A 25,764-nucleotide genomic window follows, 5' to 3' on the forward strand; every position below is an offset into this window, starting at 1 on the left:
GAACGTTATGGAGGACAAAAAATAATTTCTAAATTTTATTTTATTTTTAATTAAAATAAATATTGTTTTTATCAATGGCATTAGAAAAACTGTTATATTAGAAATATTTGTAAAAAATAATAATTTATGAGGGTATAAAAATAAATATAAATTTTAAGAAGCTAATTATGTAAATTTAAATTGTTAGAAAGTTATTTATGGAAAAAAAAAGTCCTAAAAAATAATAGAAGTAGAATTTCTCGTGCAGGCGGCCAGGGCGCGCACGCGCGCGCCGCGCACCCCAACGGCCTTGGTCATGCCGTTACGCGTAAGCGGCATCTCGAAATTTTTTTTATATAACTTATCCTTTTTTTTTATAAACAACTTTTAGAATTCTTTTTAATAGATGAAGTCGGCAAAGATTGAACAAACTAAGGCCGACTTCTTACTAAATACTACACCCATCTCTAGAATCGCCCAGCAATAAGCCCTGGCACCGATCCATAAACCCTCGCGCCAAAGGCTCGTCGAGTTCTATTCGGGCGGACGGAGACGAGGCAATGGCCGTGGAGAAGGCCGTCGCCGCTCCGGCTGCTTCTCTGGCAACCATCCATCGCTTCGAAAAGATCGTCCTCAGCTGGGATTATCTCCGCCTCGTTCGAGAGTCCACTGTAATTGATCTCTTATCCTCCCTCCGTTGATCCATTCCCTCTAATCCTTTTCTTTCTAGGGTTTCGATCGATCTAACCTTCTTTGGTTCTCTTGCGCGGTCCTCTTAGCAGAAAAAAGGCGCCGAGGTTGGAACCGCCGCGGGGCTGAAGTCCGTCAAGAAGACCTACAAAGACGTGGAGGAGTACATTGGAGTCTTTGAGCCGCTCCTCTTCGAGGAGGTGAAGGCCCAGATCGTCCAAGGGAGGGAAGAAGAAGGTGCGGTTAGTCTAGGTTTAGGGTTTCGAAATCTTGGGCATTGGGTTTGTTTCCTCTGGTCTTATTATTGTTATTATTTTCCCTTTCTTCCATTCCTTGGATTTCTTGGGTGACAGATTTGACGGATTGGCAGAAGGGTGCGGTCGCTTCCTGCGCTGAGACCGATGGGTTTCATAGAGTATCGTTGGCCGTTCTTGATGAGTTTCGAGAACAAGTGTCAGAAAATGATATCTTGCTCCTTTCGAAGGAAAAGGTAGAATTTACCGTATTTTTTGTTGAAATTCACAAGAAGGTTATGTGCTTCTTTCTTTCTCATTTGCAAAGTAACAGTTCGTTCATCTTCCAAGAAAAAAAGAACAAAGGAGCAATCAGAAGGAAATTGTCAGTAAATGTGAAATTTGTAAGTAGGACTACGTTTGATTGACATTAAGGACGATTATGGTGTCCATATATCTAATACTTGATAATTTCTTCAATGCATTATTTGTTAAATTTTTATTTGAGAAACGATAGCAAGGAAATGATACAAAAAGGGTCTCACCTTGGACTGTCACTCCACACCACAAATCCGGTACCTGATCTGAACCCGACGATGAATAGGTAGGTTATGGAATGAAAGTTAAACCTCACTTTGCATTGGGTTTGGGTTTGAGGTATTTTATACCCGATCAGACCCGAACCTGCATAAATTACCTGGTTTATTATATGCATGCATACATGTATTCATACAACGTACATATATACATATATAAAGTACACTGCACATGCATAAGTATATAACATTAGTTTTATTTATATATCTTCAATTGATAAAAAAAAGTAATGACCTGTTAGAACATGTTTGGATATTCATACTTGACCCTAAGTAAAGCATATCTTTTCAATTTTTGGTTCATTATTTTGATGTAATCAACCATCCAGTGCTTGCTGTTCATGATTTAATTTTTATAGCATGTATTGGATGTTTCGTTGATAAACTTCTCAAAGTATGGGTTATTTAGTTTGACTTTAAGATATAATATTTAATACTTGATGGGTACATGAACCTGACCTCCACTTGACCCGAATCTGAAATATATTTTTGTTACCTGAACCCGAACTTAGAGTCACCTTATCGTCAATGGCCCAGGTATGGAACAAAAGTTAGACCCAAGACCTCAATGGATGCAGGTTTGGGTTTGGTATAGCCTGAACCTGACCCATCCTGATAGAATCCCTACTCCCACCTTGTAAATATGTGGGGGAATAACAAAAACATAAGGAGGAAAGATAAGAGAAAAAAGTTTTTGTTATCTGTTAACTTAATGTTGGCATTTAGTCAATTAACCATTTATCTCAGTGTGTCAAATTTAGCTGATTTCTTTCAAAATAAAACAACCAAGTGGGTCTAGCTATCAACTAGATGATCAGTTTACATATTAATATCTTGAGGATGTGTTGCATATTGCAGTTTCAGGAGGGAATGACTCCAAGTACATATGCTTTTGCCTTGGTGGAACAACGTGGTGGCAGAGAGACCCTTACACTTCGAACTTTTCTTGCTGGGGAGGTCAAGCATCTGGATAAAGCTGAACCTGAGCACAGTCAAAGGCTGTTGAGGATGCTTTCTGTTTTTAAAACAACAGAGAGCTTCTTGTGGATTCTAAAAGTGAGTTGAATTGGCATCTGATTTGCGAGATCTTTTGCATACATTTTAGTTAGCTTACTTGACATCATTCTGGAATATAGCATGTTGTCTTGTTGTGCTAATTTCCTTGAAGGTTTTTGGATTGGTTTATTAAAACATGTTCAATTTCTATAGAGATTTTCATGATTGCTAGACTTATTTCGGTTGTTGTTTTACCTGTTCCATTATTGGAACTTGTTTCCTTTTTTTTTATTGGAGCTAACCTTCTGATTTTGTTTTCTCCACCCAATCTGATTCTTTTCTAAACTTGAATTCTGTATGCTTTAAAATCATTATCCTCCGGTGACTTTTGTCCGGTCATGGGTGACCAATCTAAAAATTTCATGGTAAAATTTGTTTTGGCAGACTTTAAGTTGTACCACAATTGAGGTATTGTTGACCCAGAGTGGAGGTCCCATCATAGCATTTAATTTAGATAACCTTGTTCTACAGTATATTTTTGCTGTATAAATCTTTTTTTCTTACAAATTGATAGCATTATTGGGTAAACTTTAGCTTAGTAGAATAATAAATAGGCAACAAACTGCTTTTCAATCCTCTTCTCCTCCAATTGCTACTTGCATACATTTTATATGAATCTTAATATGTTACATGCCATCTTCTTTACTTTTGGATTTGTCATATTTTTTATCAATTCCAAGGTTATATTTTATTCCTCTTTTTATTGGTGATGTGATATTTTCAGCTCCATTTAAATATGTGACATGTTAAATTTAATGCTCTCCCTTTTATCTTTATGTTAGCTGTTTTTATATAATGCTGCATGTATTGCGACTCGTAATTGTATAATAATTTGTAGTTGGAAATGAATATTTGGAACTCAGATTAAATTTAATTGGTGCTGAAATATAATGTCAGGTTGTTGTGAACTAGTTCTTGACTAGATGTAAGTTCAAGAATTTTCAGTGATTAAGAATATAGAAATCTTACTATAGGATATCTATATTCATGGACTGGATCTAATTTCATAGATATCTGGTGTAATAATGCAAACTCCTTTGTGCCGTTTGTCTGTGCACTAATCAGGATATATATAATCTTTTGCCATTGCTATGTGCCAATTAGTGGGAATTCTGAAGAAAAATATCTATGAAATGAGAACAATCAGAATTAAATATTTTTATTTCATAAATTACATAAGGTGGTTCTTGTAGATGGTAAACAACTTTCACCGATTGTCACTCCTGTAATTGGGGAAGGGTGAGGGGACACTTATGGACTGTTGGAAGTACTATTTTGCAATCTGGCTTGATTATCCAAGTACTATCACATGTGCTAACCATAGTTATTTCAGGATTCTTGTGAAAAGCTATTTAAGTGTAACTACTAGTCATTTAAAAGGAATTTTGCACAATGATAGAATAATGTTAATTACTTGGTCTTTAAACATAATCTTTATGACAAATTGACCTTGTCAGATTTGCAGTTTGTCTACTATCATGCGTGAATATGTGGGACTGCATTCTGTTGCTTCTCTTCCTTTCAAGGATTTGATATTGTCAGCTGCCGAAAAGTCAGATCAGGGTAATCTTGGAGATCGGGCCTGGAATGTTCCTCAACCACTCATGGATTACCTCCAAAGCAACCTAAATGATTCACAATTAGATGCTGTACAAGTGAGTCTTTTCTGTAAGATCATCATATCTAGCAACATATGAGACTAAATAAATTTTCTATTCACATGGCACGAGTGGTCTACATCTCCTCCTTTTCCATTGAAGCACATTTGCTTCCGATAAAATAACTTTGATCTCTGTTGCAGGCAGGTCTTTCACGTAGAACCTTTGTTCTAATACAGGTAATCTTGTTGCTTTTACATGTCATTTATGGAAAGTGTGGTTTTGTTGAATTAATCAGTTTTATTTTATATTTGTTCATTTATGGACAATTCTTGCATGCCTATGTACATAGTTAATGAGATTTTGTAATACTTGCCGAATTAATTTAACTTATTGGACTGGCATTTCTGATACAGTCAACTAAGATGTAATTAAGTTCGATAAAGAGATGGAAGGGACTATTTGGATGCTTTGTGATACTTTTGAGTTTCTTGAAATTGGTTGATGTGTTAACATGCCTTCAATATATCAAGGTGCCTTTTAATAACAATAATAGTAACACATTTCAAAACAATTAGATTGTCAGGTCGTAAGTCACTGGATGTTCTAAAATGTGAGTCATATGTGGCTGAATCAAACTCAGAGAATGAATATTGTAGATCATTACTAAGATCCTGTGCTAGTTGAATTTTTAGACATAATCAACACATCAAACTTTTATTAAATTTCCATGAAAGCTTTTGTCAGTTTTATTTTGTTTGCCACATAGATAAATTACCCATCGAGATCCTAACAACACATTCTCTTCTAGGGTCCCCCAGGAACAGGAAAGACACAAACCATACTAGGACTCCTCAGTGCTGTTCTTCATTCAGCTCCTGGAAGAGTGCAATCCAAGTAATTATGCTTTTTATTCTTCTTTCAATGATTTGTTGTTGAAAGTGTATAGAAGAAAATCTTATAAGGTAGAAAACAGGATACAGACTATTTTAATTACTTGTGGATAATGATATGCATATCTTTTCATGCAGGGGAGGAATTTCTGCACCAAAACGTGGGCCAGAGCTGCAAATCCAGGACAAGTATGTAGCAAGTATTTTCGGCTTTTTGTTTATGTCAAAATTTGATAGGTGCATACTCTCAAGGATCATGATATTTTTCTGGGGTAAATAGATGCAGAATTTTCATAGAAATTCATGCTGCCTTGGCTAATACTCATCTTTTAATTAAATCATGTTTCCTCCTCCTCTATTTTGTAGAAATTCATGCTACTTTGATTAATTCTTTTCTTTCAAATTCATTATTTTTTTCAGTGGTTATATCTTCAAAGTAATGCAATTAAATCATATTTTCTTCTTCTTTTGGAAGATTCGTGGTTTTAAGGAATCATGAAAGGTCATATGGCTGCCAGTGATCTATTTTGGACACATAGTATCAACAAATGTGATGGTTGCGTTGGCTTATTGAGCTTTGCCATATGTTTATCAACAGTATAAGTTGTCATTTGAATCATATGGTTATACAAACAAACTGTTATTGTCTTTTACCGCTTTCTGCTTTATGTTGCTTTTTCTTGCAATGTATCTTTGATAGATACAATATAACATAATTTAAACTCCGTAAGGTTCATGTTAAAGGGATGTGATAAAAGTCAGCTAATATGATTTGGCAACAAGAATGATTGACAAGTTTTTTTCCCTCTTAGTCACCATGGGATATTCTCAGTCCCAACTGTCGGGATGCAGGGGGGGTTCATTCCATGGAAACTGGGACGACCTTATCCCACGGTATTTACAACTTTGACCCAATAAAAGGTACACAACTATTTGTCAAATTGCATAAAGTATTTAAATTATTTGAAATTGCAGTTCGAGGTTTTTGTGACCAATTATAATGGATTATGGTCTGCTGTGCCGGTACCGGGCACCGGACCGGTTGCTTGGCGTCATGGGTCGGTACGGGTCCGCGTCGTACTATGCCGGGCCTGTACTGACACAATAGAGTAGGTGAGGGAGAGGGCAAACAGGAGAGAGAAAGAGAGAGAAGGGGGTAGAGGGAGGAAGGGCCGGCGGAGGGCAGGAGGCGGAGGCCGCGGTCGGGTCTCCTGTTTCGTTTGTTGACTTCACTTAAAAATCGCAAATTTTTTTAGCTATCGGACCTCTGTTTCGAACGAAATAGGGGACCCTGCTGCGGCCTCCTCCTCCTGCCCAGGTGCCAGTCTCCATCGGCCCTCCGCCGGTCTCCCTCTCCCTCCCTCCCCGTTCGTACTCTTTTTTCCTCTTTTCTTCTCATTCTCTTTCTCCGGCAATGGGTTTCGTTTCCGTTGCCGGAACCGTTCCGGTCTGCCACCAGGATAGCTCGGTACGATCGGAACCTCCCGATTCGGGATGGAACCGCTGACCTTGTAATGGATAGTGTCTTGCTTCCTTCTGTTAACTACTTTAATGCAGTGATATGCATGTGTTAAGCTTAAGTCCCCCATATGGCGACTAACTTTTTGTCTATTTTGTTTATTTGTTATTTCTCTCATTGCATGTTATATCAATGTTCTATTTTTTGGATTGGCAGGTACTGTCACTGGATTAAGGCATCTCCTTGGTTAAGTGGTGCAAATCCAAGAGATTTAATTATGCCTATTGATGGTGATGATGGTTTTTTTCCTACTGGAAATGAATTGGTAATCTTTTGAAATCTTTGTGTTTTTGGCTGCAATGGTTGTATGATACCTGACATGTTACACTCTTGATTTCTTGCATAGAAACCTGAGATTGTCAACTCTAACCGCAAATATCGAGTCCATGTGTTGGTTTGTGCTCCTTCCAATTCTGCACTTGATGAGATAGTATTGCGTGTCCTGCGCACAGGTTGGAAGTTTCCCATTCAGACACATGCTTCTTTTTTGTTTTATCTTATCATAATCGTCACATTAAGTAAATTCCACATTCTCATGTTTACTTTTTGTACTCTATGCAAGAGAAAATCATGATCCTTTATTTGTAATTCTTTCTTTTAACTACAAATTTAGAAGCAGGCATTTAACTTGCAGCGCTGGACCTGTTATCCAGTTGATATTGGTTACTATCCTCCCACTCTCCTTTCCCCCAGCCTCGTACTTCTAATGGAAACTTATGTTCCTTCAACTGCTGTCTTTTCCTGCATCTCAGCCTCCTTTCCTGCTCTTGCTTCCAGCCTTGTATTTAAGGTTACGCAGTCATTTTGCTTCCTTGGATTCTTGGGTTTGGGTACTGATGGCATCATCATGTCTTTATTCCTGCAAATGTATGGATAGTTCTAAATTGGCTTTTAATGTGGTTTTGACCTAGTAAAGGTGCAGAGGAAGATATTGATCAATAAGCTATAATGCAAAATTGGTAAGAAGTTTGAATCTCTTTAAAGTGTATGTGTTACATAATAATGAAAGGCAATGAGAAGGATCTAGAAAGATTGCAGTGATAGGGTATGTAACCCTTTTAGGTTTGACTGACTATCGACAAAAAAAGATATTGAACCCAAAAAGGCTCAGAAAAGGCTTGAGTGGTATGGTTATGGCGTAATCAAAAAAGATGCAACAGTCACTCTAGGGGACTCCTACTTTACTTCCAGTTTACAGTGCCCAATTCTAACATTGATGAGAAGTTTAAGTTATCTTTAGAAGGAGTTCTCGGTGGGTAGCTTATGATAATTATAGTTAAGGGCCTGGTTTTGGTGATGAATACTTCTACGAGAACATGCTTTAAAGCATCGTTCGCTTTACAAATGTGTACCGCCCTATACCAGGCATATTACCAGCACTGTACTGGTACCGAACCGATCCCGTATCGGGCATACCAAAATTGTACCAGCATGGGGTGCAATACCGAGACGGCGAACCTTGGTTTAAAGTGTTAACCGTAAAATACAGATTTTTTTTTATTGGGTTGAAAGTGAAACTAAGCTTGAAATAGTTAATGAATGCCTTGTTTCAGTTGTTTCAAATGAAAGAATATTGTTTCAGGTTTCTGCTTGGGCCACATTGATATTTGAAGGGGTTTTAAGGTGCTTTGACCAATTTAAACCAAAACCGACTGAAATGTTGTGGTTTTGTCAACACTTTGGTTGATGGCTTGTCTAAAGATAGGTCTAAACTAAAATTTTATAGTTTGCCTTGAATTATTAATTATTAACATGATGACTTGGTGATGCAAGATCTTGATTCGATAAAAGAACTCCTATGTTATGATGCAAATTTATCATGCTTCAGATATTAGGCCAATGTTGTTATTTTTGACTTTGGTATTTTGGTCTATATCTGTTTCTTCCTTTTACAATAAATATGATTACTGAGTTCTATTATGAGTTGTTTGAACAGAAATATATTTGCTTTGCTTCAAAATTAGGATTTGACTCAATTTTTTTGCATTTCTAAAAACTGCTTAAATTTTCATTTGGGTTATACTTGAGATATCTAGTTTTTTTTATGGTTTTTTGTTGTTTTGTACAATACTAGAATAACTTGGCAAGATAATCCTATTAGATTAGATGTGGTGAACCTGTTGAAGGGGTTTGTTCTAATGGAATTAATGGTCTTTCAGAAGCATGAAAGGAATTATAATTCAGTATCTTTAGGTACTATCAGTTGTTAACTTTGGTGCAAACTAGTTTGCTAAAAATATCAGAAGTTAAAATCTCTAATTATAAAGTATTAGCTGGGAGATGGTCCACTTTCTTATATTATTAACTAATTTGATCCAAGCAGAAATCTGTCACTGTTATCAATTTGTTTAGACAACCCGAAGATGAAAGCTACAGTTATAGGCAAAATTTGAATTTCCCCATGACTGGAGATACTTAAAACATGAAAAATTATGGACTGCCTTGTCTGGGTAATTAGTCATAGTTGCTTCCATGTTGCTCTTGGTTGAGTTTTAGTAATGTCATCATTGATTAGTTGTATTTAGTTTGGTCGATGCAATTCTTAGAAGATGGCATTGTGTGATTAGATTAAGAAAAGTTAAGAGAAGTAAGATTTGTTTGCTATTAGGGATGTGTATGGTTTGGGTCGGGTTATTTTGAAACCAAACCGGCTTAAACCGGTTTCCTAAAACCAAAACTGAAAATGAACCGAGCTATTAAAAAGACCAATTCAAACCGACCCAATAAATTCGGTTCGGTTCGGTTCGGCCCGGATTGGTTTATCTTGTTGATGTTCAATGGGTTGGGCTACACGATTGGGCAAAGTATATAAAATTTCATTTTATTAGGGTTTGATATTCAATGGGCTGAACTAAGTCTAAACATATAAAAAAATAAAAAATTTAAAAATATATGTATATATAGTATATACACATATGGGTGAGGTCGGTTTAAATATACATACTTACATATGTATATGGGTCGGGTCAGGTCAGCTGGAATGTATATACCTATATATACTTATGGATTGGGCCGGGATGAATGTATATACCTATATATACATATGGGCTGGGTCAGTTGGAATCGGTTTTCTGAAAACTTAAACCGAAACTGAACCACATTTTTTCGGTTCAAGATGTTCTCAAGCCGACACCAAATTGACTCTAAAAAAAACCCGATATAAACTGAAACAAAGAGAATGGTTTGGGTCGGGTTTGCAGTTTGGCCGGTTTTTTGCACACTCCTATTTGCAATCATAATATTCTTTTACCACTGGATGCTTGTCTATTTGGCTCTGTGTTAAATGCTTTCAGTGCATTCTCAGTCTGTGAAAATGAAACTAATACTGGCTTTTATTTTCAGGTATATATGATGAGTACGGCCATGTATATACTCCCAAAATTGTACGGATTGGTCTTAAGCCACATCACTCTGTGCAAGCAGTATCCATGGATTACCTTGTGCGTGCTTTACATGTAGTTGAGATGCATATTTGATAATCAATGCACTTTATTGACCAATTGTGCATTTCATATATTTGCAGGTGGAACAGAAACTTGCTAGTGTGGATCGCTCATCATCCGGCGCTGGTAAACAGGGATCTGGAGGAGCTGATCGAGATAGGATTCGCACTTCAATCCTTGATGAATCAGCCATTGTATGTCGATTTTCTGTCCCAAGATTGGAATTTAGCATCATTTGCTGTTTCTCCTTATTATCATTCAAACTGGCAGGTCTTCTCTACTTTGAGTTTCAGTGGATCATCCCTTTTTAGTAAAATGAATCGTGCGTTTGATGTCGTTGTAATTGATGAAGCTGCACAAGCTGTAAGTGCATTGTTCTCCTTTCACTACACTCCAATGGAGTTTTACACCATTATTAGGAGATTTCATGAGTTATTTAGTTACCTGAATATTGTTTGTCTTTATATTTCAGAAAAATTTCTGTATGGAACACAATTTGACATTAATTTTCTTTTCTATACCATTAGGTTAGGTTATTTCCTTGGTTTCTTCCTTGCTTGTTAATGTGAGACTCTTGAGAAATAAGAATTCTGGGCAAGAGGCTCATGATGTCTAAACTGGAAGCTTCATTGCTGACAGCTTAAGCTGCTAGGGAATGGATCAGCAATGCATAGCAGGCCTTTACTACAACCCTGCCCCTCCACTCCCACCCTCCCTCTCACATGGAGCCTGGACCATGCAGGTGAAGGCATAAATGAATCAAGAACAACTCAAGATAATAACCATGAACGAGTCAACACAAGGAATGACTCAAGGATTGCAAACAGCTGAATTAAAGAAAAATTAACTGGGTGAATTAAAGAAAAATTCTCTTGGAGGAGATTTTAACCCATGACCTGGACCAAGTTTGATACCATATTAACTAACTTTGGACAAGCTTGAGCTATTTGGGAATGGGTCAACAATGTACATCAGGTTTTAACAGATACATCCAATATTTGTTTAGAAGAGTTTTCTCAAAAAAATAGTTGATCGGAAGAGTCAAAAAAGTCTCGAGCACTTGCTTATCTCACATGATCAATAAGATAATTCCAAGCAAACCATTAAGGATAGTTTTGGTGCAAATTCCTTGAAGTTGATCTTGCATTTCCGTCACTTGAGGGAGGGTAACAAGTTGTAAGCAAGTAGTTGTTATACTAGGTTGGAACAGGAAGTGACTAGCCAACTGAAACTCGTACATAATTTTCACATCCTGGCCATAACCATCATTAAGGCACATATCCCACCACTATGTTGCCAAAATATCTTGTCCCCATCAAGTGAATTATCATGGATGTTGTACTGATCTTAAGTATACATCTATCCATCAAGGGATTTATGTTCCATAATACTTCCATTGGTGTTTTGGTGTTAAGACAAAAGCTCACAACTCAATAGAAGAGTGTAATGTAAAAGGAAAATGATTGCTTAATGGGAGAGAAGTGCATAAAGTTGAGACAAAAGCTAGAAGATTAGAGGATGTTAAGGGATAACCAAAGAAAATGATGAAAGATGCAAGGAGAGGAAAAGTTGCTGTTGTGTAGAGATGATGATAATATATGAAGGTGCTGGAAAGGTGAATATCTCTAAAAAGTAATTTCATTAGGATGCACCAGATTGCATTGGGTCTTTTTCTTTCTACTTTAGTTTTTTGTAGGTTTGGACATAATCATTGTTTAAGATGGGAAAGGAGCAAACAAGATTTTTTTTCAAACCACTACAGATGTCTTCTCGCTGTTATCTTAGAACTTTTTTTTGATGCTCAGTTCTTTCTCTTTTTTAATGCCACATATGATGCATAGAGATGCTGATGTGTTCTTTGATTATTTTTCTTCTTGATGTTTCTATGCTCTATGTGATTTCTTTTGTTTAGGGGGAAAAAAAAGCTTGGATGGGTCAAGCTACTTCTTTCCATGCTCTTATTTTTACTTGCCGTTCGCTGTTTTCTAACATGGCGTGGTTGTTTGTCAAGATTCATGCTAGCATCTAAAGTGTCTTGTGCTGATAAAAGAACATTTAATGCTCTCCATCTGTATCTCACATTTAGCTGAGACTTTCATTCAACCGGCTACAATGTTTGATGTTTCTTATGTCATTACATTTGTTTTGTTATTTTATCAGGTGGAGCCATCAACTCTTGTCCCACTGGCGCATGGATGCAGACAAGTATTTCTTGTATGTATAATGTGTAGTTTCTTTACCATCTCCAGCAGTTATTATTATTTTTTCTCTTAACATTGCAGTACTCATGTTCCAATATGGTATGTTTTGATGCATGGGCTCTCTCTCAGACCAAACGAAGAACAAAAATAAACAACTGAACTCTCATCAGCAAATTGGGTTTTGCTATATGGGATTGGTTCCTATCTAGTGCCTGGTCTTTCCAACTTCATGTGTTTTCGGATCATTCTAACTACTTCTAAGATTTATATAGCTCTCCTTTTTGTTTTTTAGTTGCTTAAACCTGCATTTCACATCCCTTCCTTTTTAGGCCACTTTGGGCTAACAATATAGGTGCCCAACTATATCTTGGTTTTCTTCTATTGCTCCTGTATTATTGCTATTGCTTATCTTACTCCATTGTATTCATTTTTATGTCTCTTCCTCCTAAGCTCAGCATATATCTACATCCAAGAACACTTTTACCCTGCTTTAACCTTATTTAAGTATTTTCTCATAATAGGATTGAGGTGGTGAGGGTGATCTATGTTCTCATCTCTTACTCCTCGTCTTTGCTTATGTTCTCAATATAATTGCTTTAGGTCCCCTCTTAATTCCAATTTTTGGAAGCTTTTATTGGTGTAGCGTTAAGCCCATCTTGACTCCTATTAGCCAACACTATAATAACATGAACAAAGGGGTTTCCTGTTAAGTATTATCTTTTAGTGACCAATAAAAGAAAAATGGTAAGGGCCTAAAAGCTTTAACCTTTGCTGAGGGTATGTACTCTAGCTTTCTTCTTTGCCCTCCAAATCCTCTCTTTATAGACAAGTTGAATGTACAGAAATGGGAATGTTAAGATGAATGTGTGGTAAAATTAGAAAGGATAAAACAAGAAATGAATATACAAGAGGAGCTATAGAAGTTGCACATGTTAAGGACAAAGTGATGGAAAATCAACTGAGATGGTACAAGAAAGATCTGTGGAGGCTCCAGTAGTTGGTTTGTGTTGAAGGTGGTAAGAAAAGGGGGGGAAGATATAATGTGACATGGATGGAGGTTGTGAGGATGGTTTTAGAGAAACTTGGAATAGCATCAAAGGTCATCCTAATTATGAATACTTGGTGAATGAGGATCCACAAAGCTAACCTCAAATAGCTGGGGGAAAGGCTTGATGATTATGATTATGATTATCCTAAAAACTATGTAAGTGGGGGAATAACCATGTGAAAACTTCCCATTCCAAAATGCACCCTCCTGGAATGCCCTTATAATAATTAAATTAGATCTTTTCTCCTAAGATGCTTCTCAAAATACTACTATATTCTCAAAATATATCAAACTCATCAACTAAATACTTTTGCACTTTTAATACACCCCCCTTGAAATGTCCCCATGCTAACTAAAATATATTTTTCCTTCTAAATACTTCTCAAACTGATCAAGTAAAACTTTTAATCCTAGAGTAGTCCTCTTCCCAAAATGCTCGTGTTCTCAAAATACATCTAATTGAACAACTAAGTGTTTCTTTTTTTTTTTTGTAGATGACTGGCATAGGTACCAAATCTATCAGGACTCCTAAAATTCCAAAATCCATCAAACTATTCAATTTAATACTTCATTGAACTCCCTTTCTCTCACATATTTGTACATAACGATTTGGATGTTATATCTACTTGAACTACTGTTTAAAAATTGTTCCAGACTGGGAATCTTGCCTACCATAAACAAAGGTTTTCTTTTTTATGGATCTTTGTTTATGTTTTATTATAGGTTTTCTTGGGCGCTAAAAATAGAAGCATGTGGGTTCACCATCCCATGCCTCTAGTTGCTTGGAATGACTTTTAGACAATGCTTAAAGGCTTGTAGCATTCCTTGTGATCTCTACCAGCTACATTAGAATGGTGATATGAAATTTATTGTAGTTATTATTAGTTTATTTATAAGAGGCAATTACTGATAAACTTAAAAAAGTTAAAACCAAAAACTTATAGTAATATATTATTGTAGTAGTTGTTATTTATTGTTACCAAAATTTCTCATATGTATTATCATAATGTTTTCTTTTAATTTTACATTTTATATATTTAATTATTTTAAATTATTATTATTATTATTATTTATGTAACTTTCAAGTTAACTCGTCTACCGATCCACTCAAAAAAGTTGGGATGGAATCGAGTTTTCGAATTAGTGCATCTTAATGAAAAGTGTATGAAACACTGATTGCCTCTTTATTCTATCATGATCATCCAAGACTTCCTACTAGCTCCTAAATCCAAGAATAGCAATCTAATGCACATGTATCTTGCATCTATTGTACATGCCTCTCTATGGCCTAGATTCTAGAGCCAATGGTCAAATCGGAAATAAAAACAGTAAAGCGTGGATAAAAAGGAAAGCTGTGATGGAATGTCAAGTTGATGATAAGTCTAAAATAAGGGTAAATGATTATAAATTAAGGAGAATGGATAAGGTCATAATATAAAGTATAACCCCTTTAAATGCAAGCTCAAAGTAGCATGATGGCTCCATGCACAAAGTTTCTTCTTTTTTTTTTTGATTGCTAGCTATGGGTTCCAAATGATATTTAACAGTGTTCACTAGAACGCCCAAGGGAGGCATGAGACCATGGAATGTTCTAATCAAGGAACCCAGATCTATGAAAGGAGAGTAAGCAACTGCTATTTCTAAAAATATATGGAGAAAGTTTGAGCTAACAACTTAATTTTCTAAGATTGTTAATAGGTGATTTACATCTAAAGTTTTTTTTAAAAAAAAAAATACATGCGAATTAGAGAATATGATCTCGAATTTTCTGGGTAAAACTAATTCATCAATACCATTATTGTCCAGCATGCATGATTGGATCCATGTTAAGGCCAAATGCCCTAGCTGACCAAGTATGCATCCCTGGGATTGATATTTGGTGATGGCATCCTCACTATATTTCTCAACAAAGGTGAAAAAATGAATTCATGTCAATCATATATCCACAATACCTTACTTGCAAGATGTAGCTTGATATAAAAAAATAAACTCACCTTGTTTAGAAGGTTACCTTCTACGTGCCCATCAGAAATTCCTTTGATCTTTTCTCTATTAGCTGGTCATCATCTAATGAAACATTTGACCTTGTTTCCAAAGGAAGCTTTCCATTGTCCAATTGGAAAATAGTTTAATTATAAAGCAGTAAGTATATTTTGTTCAGATAATCTAGCATAGAGAAGAGGACATAACTTATTTGCTTATAGAATGACTTGATGCTATGGGACCATTACATCGATCAACTTGAAGATTTGTATTTTCATAATGAAACTTTTGTTTGAGAATACTTTTGCAGGATAAAGCTTGAAATTATTAAACATCCTATTGGCACATAAAAGATATATTTTTCTACACATTTTTTCTCAACTATCAAAAAGATAATGCTTTCTCTTGCCTAGGTTTTGAAATTATCTAGTAGACCATCAAATCCTATAGCACGGTATTATAATAATAGCATATTGTCTATCAAAATTAGAGTTCGACAACTACTAAAAATTAATTATGCCGTAGAAAATGCAATATTGGTATAACACTGAATGATCCAGAGCTGCTCATGCGATCAAGTAGTAGCATTATTTAATAGGTAACTTCAGATAAAAATATTTTTTGAATGTTGTGTTGTGTTATGCATTCTTTGAGCAGTGATGATGGTCAGATTATACTTTGAAACTTCCATTTTTACCAAATAATTTTTTTCTAAAAAAAATGATAAATAACATATATTTTATCAAACCTACTAGAAAAGTTCTTCTGAAGTGTTAAACTGACTGTCTAATATATTCTTGTTAAGAATGTTAAGGAACGTTAAATTGATCTCTCTCCCTACCTTTTCTTTTTTACTGTGTTAGTTATTCTTCCGCTAATCTTCACGTTCGTATGCATGCGCATCCTAACTAGTAATCAATAAAAACCAGGCAAGGTTTTGTTCCTCTTTGTGTATTTTTAAGTGCTTGATATCAACCATCCTTAATGTTTAACCTCGGCACGAAACAAAATTGTTCATGAAACTTTTTTTTTGGTCATTTAACCGATCCTGAAGCTAAGTATTCAGAAGTTTGTTAGTCTATATTTTCCTTACAGAAACAAGGGTTGTCAAAACAGGTGACCCATTTATGAGCATCTTGTTTTCAGCTAAATATAATCTTACTTTTGGCACCACCGTAGTAAGTCAAAACTGATTTGATGCTAAGGCTGAATGGTAAAAGAGTTTAAAAATTGTTTGCACTGACTATCACCCTCCCTCATAGGCAACCCCCATCACCAACAATATAAATTGATAGTTTGCGCTCCCCAACTTTACCAAAACTTCCTGCTGTCTGCTCACTGGCAACTGCTTTTATTTTAGATCCTCTACTGGTTAGTCAATCACCAACAAAGATTGATCCAAGTTCCTTCTGAAATGCTGTTGAACCCAATTCTAGCTCAGTGGAGCTAGCACATGATCAAGCTGAAACAATTTAAGCTTCAGCTTCTAGGAATCCAAATAAGTAGTTCTCGAATAGGATCCTTCCATTCCATCATGAAGACAAGCCAAGATTGAAGTTGCGCTCTACTGAATATTGAGCCAAGCTCAAGCTGGCGCTCAGTTAAGCTCAGCTTAATTGCACTCCTATACAGTATATATTGGTGCCTCTGCCATCTGCCATTTATCTGGCATTTTCCTTGTCTATAAGAAATAAAATATCTAGTCGAGCTTATCAGAAATAAAAGCTCAGCTCAAACAAGCTCGACTGAATATCAAGCTTAGCTCAAGCTGGCCCTGTCTTGCTCAAGCTCAGCTCAGTTGCCCTCCTTGAATGTATATTGGTACCTTTGCTTTCTGCTATTTATCTAGCGTTTTCCTTGTCCATAAGAATTGTTTGAGATAAAGTATCTAGCCTAGACTCTCAAGAAATACATCAAGCATGAGTGTGGCTATCTTTTGTGCATTGGCTCTAGATGTGATGATTTGCCTTTTCTTTTCTCCCTTCCCATCATGCTTCTTAAAGATATATATATATATATATATATATATATATATATATATATGTTCAACACAAGTCGCACCTGAATGGCATGACATGTATTTTTTCCCTAGATGGATTAGAATTTTGATGTTAACATGTGGGTCAATTTATTATATTCTCGTCAAACAAGATTTGTATTATTCTTATATATGTGTCTCCACATGTGGGTATAATTCATATATACCATATGTATTTTTTGGGGGGTGCATGTGTTTGTACATAAATGTGTACGTGCATGTGTGTGTGCACCTGCTTGCATGTATGAGCAAGCTCAGGATAGGGCAAGCATCATCCTTTCTGTTGAGCTAAAACTACTATATTATATAAGGCTTTCAATTTGGATCAATGTTTATGTAGACGAGGCCTTTGGGTGATTGAACTCATAATCTTCCAAATATTTTCATGAATGTGAATAATGATGTACCTAAACTGGGATAAGGTATGTTGGGATTTAAGGACTTTCATGTCGCTTTCTGCACTTTCATCCTCTTTTGGTGCATCTATCATGCTTTCTTGGAAGTGCTGGGGCTCTACTATGTCTCATGTACTTGACTCCCTTTGTTGCCTGATATTTTTGTGGTCTGCTTGTTTCAAGTTTCCCCACTCTCTCATGAATAAGTGCCTTGCTACATGAATAAGTGCCTTGCTATCCTCAGCTTGCTATTTATGTTTCTGTACATGCATGAAGGTCACCTAGTGCTTCTCTTTGAAATTGTCTTGAGTGTTGCTGGTGGTTCATGTTTTTCTTAGGTTGGTGATCCAGTCCAGTTGCCAGCAACAGTAATTTCTTCGACTGCTGAAAGATTTGGGTAATTGTTGGTTTGATGCTGGTTTCCTGCAATCAGGTTGCTTAATTTGGTCTCACTTGTACGTGCACTTTCTATGGATCTATCAGATATGGCACAAGTTTGTTCAAGAGATTTCAGAAGGCCGGCTTTCCTGTACAGATGCTCAAAATCCAGTACCGCATGCATCCAGAAGTCAGATCATTAGCCTTAAGTCTGTACTAATAATGACAGTGGCATTTTCTGTTGGAATCTCAAAGTTAAATTTTTTGACACAGATAAGCATCTTTCCTTCAAAAGAATTTTATGGCGGTTATCTGGAAGATGGAGAATCAGTTAAGAAAACACGTTCACCATGGCACATCTACCGCTGCTTTGGACCCTTTTTTTTCTTTGATATAGATGGCGTTGAATCCCAGCCATCAGGAAGTGGTTCTTGGGTAAATGAAGAGGAGGTTGAGTTCATAGCTCTCCTGTATCATAAGTTGGCAAGTAAATTCGAAGATTTGAAGTCCAGTTCTCAACTGGCAGTCATCTCCCCTTACAGACACCAAGTAAAGCTTCTGCGGGAACGTTTCAGGGCTACTTTTGGGGACCAATCTGATCAAATAGTAGATATAAATACTGTGGATGGTTTCCAGGTGATATTCATACTTTCTAGATCACTTGACCATGCACCACCAGTAACATAGCTGCTGAAACTTGCCTTTGTTGTCAACAGGGACGAGAAAAAGACATTGCCATCTTTTCATGTGTTCGAGCAAACAGTGGGAAAGGGATTGGTTTTGTTTCTGATTTTCGTCGAATGAATGTTGGCATCACTAGAGCAAGATCCTCTGTCCTGGTAAGCATTATTTGAAAGCAAATGTTCTCTTCTTTCTGCCTTTTTGTTCATTTAATTCATAGCTGAATTCAAAAAAATCATACTTCATATCCTTCCAGGTGGTGGGTTCTGCATCAACCTTGATGCAAGATGATCATTGGAAAAACTTAGTGAAAAGCGCTCAAGATCGAAAATGTTATTGCAAGGTGCATTTTCTTTTAAGTTATTTTTGTTTTAGAAGAAAAATCTGCTTGGCTGCTGGACTGCATTCATAAAGATTTTGTTGCAGGTTACAAAGCCCTATGGTGCATTTTTCAATGATGCCAATTTGGACGAATTGAAAGCAGAGGACCCATGGAAAAAGAAGGCTAAAATAGTAGATGAATTGCATAGTGAAATGGCAGTAATGGAAAACATGGCTGTTGATAATGTTGAAGGTAATGCAGAAGGAAATGAGGATTATGGCATGGAAGGTGATGGCAGTGGCTATGATGATGACTGAATGTCTTACTAAGAGGCTTCTCAGTCTACACTTTCGCAGGGCCTGGGCTATGTTCTTATTTACTGTGCCTTGCCTTGCAGTTGTTGAGATGATAGCCTTTCTATGCGACTTCCAAACCAGAGCTTAGATGCTGAGTTTGGTTTGTATCAAGCAGAACATTAACTACATGTTAATTCTTTGGCTAGCTTCTCACTTAAATCTGCAAAAAGCATGCATCATTTGGGTTTTGTTGTCTGCAACATATACTGTTCTTTTTTTTATGCCTTTCTCAATTCTATTCCACTTTGTAAAAGATTATTGTTTACATTGATAACACTGACAAATGATATATTTTTCAACACTGATAGGGGTGGCTGTTTGATCTAAAGCCTCTATTTGATCTGAGGAGCCACTCTCTGATGTCATAATGCACTTTGATTCAATCCTGTTCAATAGCAGACAGCTCGTAGAGCTCACAGGGCACTCAGCATTTTGAACCACGCCGGGTGCTAGAGTGCTTCTGTCAGCAACCTGCAAAGAACTTGCTCCTAGCCCACATGGAGCAGTAAATTAGTCGATTCTGTGCAAAGAACTTGACATGTTGAAACTAGAAATTGAAGTTGGAAAAATAATTTTGGATTTATGTAGGTTATCAAGGTTGACCATTTGTCTTGTCAGTCATCATGAATGATATACTTTCGTTACCTTCAAGGGAAAAACGAGGATCTACTTTCATATCAAGATTTTTTCCAAAATAAAATTCAGGACAGGTTGAACGGTTGAACCTGGTCAAACTAACCCAGTAGTGAGAAGCTTAAAGTCCAGTAGATACACTGAAACCAACCTAGGGATCGACGTATTACCTTATCGGCCCATCATTACACGTTAGCCATGAACAGGAACAGCTACTATAAAAGTGGGATGATAAGAGACAACTAAGGAAGAAGACAGTAATCAGAAAGCAAAATGTTACAACAAAGTTCCCCATTTTGGAAATTTGAAGATTTACCTGATTAAAAATGGATCATAAGAACTAGAAGTTCCTGAAAACAAGACTCCAAGGCATTCAGCAACAAATCACGAAGGCCAATGCATCCTAGAGAATGAACTGAAGAAACAATGGAGATGCAGCAATCATGGAAGTTGGAGCGGCGAGAGACAGCAACCATGAATTTTTCCGCTTGGGTCATGGTTTTCATATAGCCATCCACAGAATTTTTGTGCTAAACTTTCTTTCAATGCAATTCTTGGCATTTGGATGAGAATGGTACTCTTATTTTCTGAATTAATCATCACAACTGTCAGAAACTCAAGTCCCAGGGCATCAACATATTTGCCTCTCAAAGGACCTCAGCTAGCCGTTGCATTTTACAAAGCTCGAGGACTAGAGGTAAGCATGGTGATGGATATGCTTAGAAGCGTAACCTGCAATGCGGATTGAAGTGATGGTCGAGCAAAATTTGCTTTCTCTTTCACTGCTTCCAAACGCGAACAGTGCCATCTACAGAGGACGTTAGCATACAACAGTCTTTTGGGTGGTAACTCACACTTGTCACCTATCAAAAACAAACATTGATATTGTCTGACAAGGCATTGAAAGAATGGAAAAGCTTAGAAAAAACAAAGTATGTATTAACAAACTTGCAGTGCTTTGAATGTGTAATTTCTAGTGCTTTTGTCTCACTGTTAACCAAATATATGGACATTTTACTTTCCCCTGCATTGTTCAGGTCAAAGGGGGGTTAATACGGCCCCTTTAACCTGTCAAACACCATTTTATCTGAGGGCAAGTTAAGAAGCTGGTAGAGCGACTTTTTCCATTTAACTCGGAGGAAACCTACAGCGTGTAGTACTTTACTCTGGATTAAAGTGAACTAAGAGTAAGTTAACCCATTTACTCTGGGTAAACTTGTCCACAACCAAATATAGCCTTAGTGTAATATGCCTACATGACTATTATGGAAGCCTAAAGAATGATGTTAAGAAACAAATATTACGGAATTATCACATAAGGTTTTTCTATAGAATAAGATACAAATCTTGCAATTCTGATTATGAACCGAGCTAAAAGGAAATCAAACGCAATAACTCACCAAAGTAATCATTGCTGATGAAGAACTGCCAAGTTTGCATTCCAAGAAACTTCTATATGTAAATGTATAATTGCTCAAATAAAATAGCTAGAAGTTTTTTTCATTTTTGAAAGTCTTTTTGTTCAAAGCTGTGTTAAAAAAAAAAAAAAAAAAAAAAAAAAAAAAAAAAAAAATCTATCCCTGAGTTTCTCAGAAGACAGCACAAAAAGATGTGAACGCTGCCTTTTTCAATTTGGTAGCAGTCACTGCATCTCCTATCAAAATCAATTCCATTTCTAAAAGATGATTCCAAGTTTGCAGAGAATCCTGTCTTATCCTCTACTCAAAAGCCTTGAACTCATTTGAGGTTCCCTTGATCCACACAAATCTATAACTTTCAAAATTTGCTTTGACTAGCAAATTTGTAGACAGTGTCATATATTTGTCCATGCTACTGCCTTTTTTCCCCTTCCTTTTTGGCAAGAGGCCTGTAGGCAATGGGTTAAGAATGGGCAAACCCAAAAAACATACCCCTATCCCTGCAAACCCTAGTGAAATCATATTTTAACTCAGGTCTCTGGTAAAATCAAAAACAGACTTTACCAACAAGTTGGGACGTTCTGTTTGCATCAGTATTTAACATAGTATGCCTATTCTGCAGCTAGTGTGGTGTACAAGCATGAGACACAATACTTTGAACCATGTACATACTTGTAACATTCTTTTGTCATGATCATCTGATATACTCCAGATACATAATTTATAAAAATATACTTCATGATGTAGCTTGAAATAGGTTAAAATAAATTCATAATAAGCACCACTAGATGACTTGTCATGACCATTACATTATATGCCTGCAAAGCTTTAGGACAAGACAAAGAGCAGACTTTCAAACAGTTGCATCCTTGGTGAAGGAATTTCATATTTTGCATATTAGTAATTTAGTTTATGCTACAAGATTAACAACGTTTTCAACTAGTCTAAATAAATATCTAAAAGCATGCCAGATGGCAGTATTTTGCATGCATTGGATTCTATTAAGAGTTGATAAATAATAACCTGGTTCTACTCAAGATGTTTGAACAATGAAAATAGTGTTTAAGCTAGCTGATCAACATGGATTTAGGAACTCAGGTAACTAATTGTCATGTATCATGTAACAAAAGCAAACAATACATGAATACTATGTAGTTTCTTCTTCTTTTTTGATACCCAATCAAGGGAAGCTTATTTAGGATGGATTTTTCCCCCTTTTTCATTTGAAAATGTTGACAAGTTTTCAGTTCACTTTTCATCTCTCATGTTTCCCATTTCTCTTTTCATATATAGCTGTCCTAAGCCTCAAATGGCAGCCAGTAAATTATGCATAACTCAAAACCTGAAAGACTTAAACAAAGAAGATAGATGCATGCGTCAGAATTTATATTGTAAGAGTAAGAAAATCCCAGTAACTTCATAGTTGATTTATGTCGCCATGCATACCAAGACTGTTGTTTAAGCTAAATATTAGCATCTTCATAAGAAGGGCCCAGTACTTCAAGTTGCCTTATGTTGCCATGCATACAAAGACTGCATGTGTTAAGCTACATATTAACATCTTCATAAGAAGGTCATTGAATGATGGAGGACAGCTGTGTAAGAAATAAAGAAGCCTGGTATAGATTGCTAGGCATAAAAACAGGAATAATGTCTTTATATCAATTGCATGTCTTACCACTACTAAATATCTAAACATCAATTTCAAAATAATCAAAATGAATCGAAAAAGGAAATAATACCACAGAGGCATGTGCTCGGAATCTCGAAACCACGGATCCATCTACTAAATCCCAAAAGAAAATAAACCCATCCTCAGACCCACCAGCAACATGTGCATCAGTGTTGGTCAGGCAGCAATCCATCTTGTAAGACTATGAAAAAGAAATTCACAGTAAACAGCAGTATCACACCACTGCAAAAGCAACATAAACTTTAACAGCACCAGGCAACTGAAAAGAGAGAGGATAACATGACAACAAAACAAACTACAGAGCGTCTGTCAAACCTTGCAGGTATGCCCCTTGTATTCTTGCAGAAGTTCCCCAGCGGACCTAATAATAGAAGCAAATCATAAATAAGCATGCATGAGATATATCTCAATTTTCTATGAGATAGTGAAGGATATTACCTGTCCAGCAGACGTAGGGTAGAATCCAAACAACTTGCTAAGACACAGTTACCGTCATTCGATAATGAGACGCAGTTCACAGACTGCCCCAAGTTGTCAACAAGTTCTCTAGTACATGGAATTGAAAGAAACCTTTAGAACAACATCCAAAGTGAAATAAACTTTATACTGGATAAACAGCCTTTTTTTAAACAGAAATATATCTAATTGTAATAGTGGGGCTTGACCATACTCACCTACCAATCCGAATGTCAAATGTGCGAATGGTACCATCAACACTTCCAGCAATAATTTCAGTTTTTGTCAAACAGAGAGACATTACGCTGTCTTGAAACGTATCAATAATCTAAGGCATGAACCATAAGCTTTAATCATGAGTTGAAACAACAAAAGGAGAAAATAATGCTGCAGAACTCTCAAAATATATTTATAAGAATTAAAGAAAAGGTTCACCTGAATTGGCTCTGTGCTTTGAGATCTGCAGTCGAATGCACGTATCGACCGATCATAGCCAGCCGACACAACCACCGAATCATACTCATTAAACTTCACAGAATTAACCTAAGAAAACAAATAAAAATAAGCAAAAACAAATAAATTAAACTTAAAACATGATGGAAGACGATTCCCTAAAATCTCGATACTCAACAACTAATCATTTCCATATTTTCAGTAAAAAAACAAACGAAACGTATCAGACCAATGCCCTAATTCTTGAGTGCCGGGAAGAAAATATAGATATAACATGACTGAAAAATAAATCAATAAAAATGAGGAGAAATCACTTCAACCTCGCTATTATGACCGCGGAATTTCCGGATGACACGGCCCGTCGTGACATCCCAGTAGAACACTTGCCGATCTCCACCGCACGAGCATAGCTTCGCGTTATCCCTGCATCACGATATAATTTGTTTTAATAATGATAATTGAAGAGAAAGTCGTAAGTTATGGGTTAAAGAGAGGGCGGGAGAGGAATAGTACGAGGTGACGTGGACGTCGCGGACCTCGCGGCCGTGGGATTTGTAGGTCTTGACGTGGATGCCGCGATGGGGGTTCCACAGCCGGAGGGTGCGGTCCTTCCCGCAGCTCAGGCAGTAGTTGCCGTCCCCGTTGAATCGGACGGCCAGCACCGCCCCCTCGTGCCCCTTGAGCACGTTCGCTTCCTTCCTTGGTAGCTCGCTGGCGCTGCTGCTACTCGACGCCATCTCCGCACGACGGCGAGGACAACCCGTGCCCTTGGGACTTTAGCCCCCTCGATTTAGCGGTTCGGCCTTTAGATGGCCGAGGCCTCGCTGGGCCCTGGCCCGGACGGACCACGGCCCAAATTGCCCGCATTCGCAACAACCTCTTTCTTGACTTTCCCAATCTCTCTCTCTCTCTCTCTCTCTCATGGACACATCCAAAAATAAAAAATAAAAAAAATAAATTTTAGAGCGTTTTAAACAGCTCTTTTTTTCCGGCCCATAGAGAACTTCTGGAGTGGTTGGTCACGTACCAAGCTACTCAGTTCGTAGCCTCGTTGGTCTCTTTATGGACATGCTTGGCCTGAAATAAATCTCTCTTCATTGCTCGCTTCGTATTTGAAAAGCTTCCATGTCAATTGTTCAAAAGCTTGCCCTCTCGTTCACGATCGTTGGGCTCGCGAGCTCTTCCCCCCTCGGTGCCTATCATTAGATCTCTCAAAGCCTAGCTCACCTCCAACACGGAGCTAGTTGACAGCTAGAAATGCACTGCTAGAGCCAAAATTGTACTCTTCTTCATGAGCGACAAGTCGTACCTAGGCGCCGATTGCTGTCGCGCCATCCGAGTCATCATCGACACTGCTTGAAGTCTATGCTTGGTCCCCCGGCTTCAACCCCCAGGAGGGGAGGATACCGCAATGTCGAGCGTGCGCCTTCCCTCCCCCGGTGCACCGCCCCTACTCCACACCATCTGCCTCTGTGGCCGCAGCCTAACACCTTCCATTTCCTCACATGATGGGTCTTTCTATCATGTTTTGATACCAAAAAGCTACGTTGTATCTATTGTTATCATGGCTTCAATAATTTAAATGCGATTCTCCTCTCTATCTATTAATCCTCTCTCTCTCTAGCTGGTTTCTATTTCCATTTCTTTGAGGGGAAAAAAAAAACAAAAACAAAACAAAGCCAATCCTCCAATCCAACTATAA

At 37.1% G+C, this 25,764-nt stretch overlaps 2 protein-coding genes across 8 annotated transcripts; one reads left to right on the forward strand and one right to left on the reverse strand.

Annotated features, from left to right (window-relative positions):
• Positions 1–407: 407 nt before the first annotated feature.
• On the forward strand, positions 408–19,752 carry MAA3 (P-loop containing nucleoside triphosphate hydrolases superfamily protein). 3 transcript variants are annotated; one of them, XM_008783225.6, is made up of 20 exons: positions 408–650; positions 762–906; positions 1,023–1,159; positions 2,357–2,554; positions 4,012–4,209; positions 4,356–4,391; positions 4,964–5,049; positions 5,184–5,234; positions 6,721–6,829; positions 6,911–7,016; positions 9,907–10,004; positions 10,088–10,201; positions 10,278–10,370; positions 12,168–12,221; positions 18,011–18,069; positions 18,156–18,240; positions 18,324–18,686; positions 18,767–18,889; positions 18,988–19,074; positions 19,158–19,752. In XM_008783225.6, exons 1-20 carry the CDS (start codon positions 540–542, stop codon positions 19,368–19,370), a joined length of 2,466 nt encoding a protein of 821 aa, XP_008781447.3. In that variant the 5' UTR covers positions 408–539; the 3' UTR covers positions 19,371–19,752. The 3 variants fall into 3 exon arrangements, with proteins under 3 accessions (XP_008781447.3, XP_038989172.2, XP_038989174.2); XM_039133244.3 differs by having other exon boundaries at positions 448–650; positions 759–906; XM_039133246.3 differs by lacking the exons at positions 408–650; positions 762–906; positions 1,023–1,159 and adding an exon at positions 1,347–1,506.
• LOC103701229 (Transducin/WD40 repeat-like superfamily protein) lies at positions 19,595–24,853 on the reverse strand. Of its 5 annotated transcripts, XR_015977396.2 has the most exons (9): positions 24,576–24,851; positions 24,383–24,485; positions 24,045–24,152; positions 23,828–23,937; positions 23,592–23,699; positions 23,469–23,514; positions 23,203–23,334; positions 20,359–20,905; positions 19,595–19,897 (listed from the first exon to the last, which is right to left on the reverse strand). XR_015977396.2 is itself a non-coding variant. In XM_008783222.6 (8 exons), the coding sequence occupies exons 1-8, from the start codon at positions 24,797–24,799 to the stop codon at positions 20,822–20,824; spliced, it is 915 nt and encodes a 304-aa protein (XP_008781444.3). In that variant the 5' UTR covers positions 24,800–24,851; the 3' UTR covers positions 19,595–20,821. The 5 variants fall into 5 exon arrangements, 2 of the variants coding, with proteins under 2 accessions (XP_008781444.3, XP_088576648.1); XR_015977397.2 differs by having other exon boundaries at positions 19,595–20,905; positions 23,203–23,375; positions 24,576–24,853; XM_008783222.6 differs by having other exon boundaries at positions 19,595–20,905.
• Positions 24,854–25,764: the final 911 nt, after the last annotated feature.

The sequence above is a fragment of the Phoenix dactylifera genome, chromosome 4 (assembly GCF_051530095.1).
Source record: "Phoenix dactylifera cultivar Ajwa chromosome 4, Ajwa_hap1_PhDact_Kaust_v1.1, whole genome shotgun sequence".
NCBI classification, from domain to species: Eukaryota; Viridiplantae; Streptophyta; class Magnoliopsida; order Arecales; family Arecaceae; genus Phoenix; species Phoenix dactylifera.

What these genes read in the sequence shown, in the direction of transcription:
- MAA3 (XM_039133244.3), top strand. Translation starts at nt 540, where the DNA reads ATGGCCGTGGAGAAGGCCGTCGCCGCTCCGGCTGCTTCTCTGGCAACC. An exon ending in GAACCTTTGTTCTAATACAG is followed by an intron (nt 4,392 to 4,963) that starts GTAATCTTGTTG and finishes ATTCTCTTCTAG; the next exon opens with GGTCCCCCAGGAACAGGAAA. An exon ending in GATGCAGACAAGTATTTCTT is followed by an intron (nt 12,222 to 18,010) that starts GTATGTATAATG and finishes TGTTTTTCTTAG; the next exon opens with GTTGGTGATCCAGTCCAGTT.
- LOC103701229 (XM_008783222.6), bottom strand. Translation starts at nt 24,799, where the DNA reads ATGGCGTCGAGTAGCAGCAGCGCCAGCGAGCTACCAAGGAAGGAAGCG. An exon ending in AAAGCACAGAGCCAATTCAG is followed by an intron (nt 23,938 to 24,044) that starts GTGAACCTTTTC and finishes TTCATGCCTTAG; the next exon opens with ATTATTGATACGTTTCAAGA. An exon ending in TCCGAGCACATGCCTCTGTG is followed by an intron (nt 20,906 to 23,202) that starts GTATTATTTCCT and finishes TGTTTTTGATAG; the next exon opens with GTGACAAGTGTGAGTTACCA.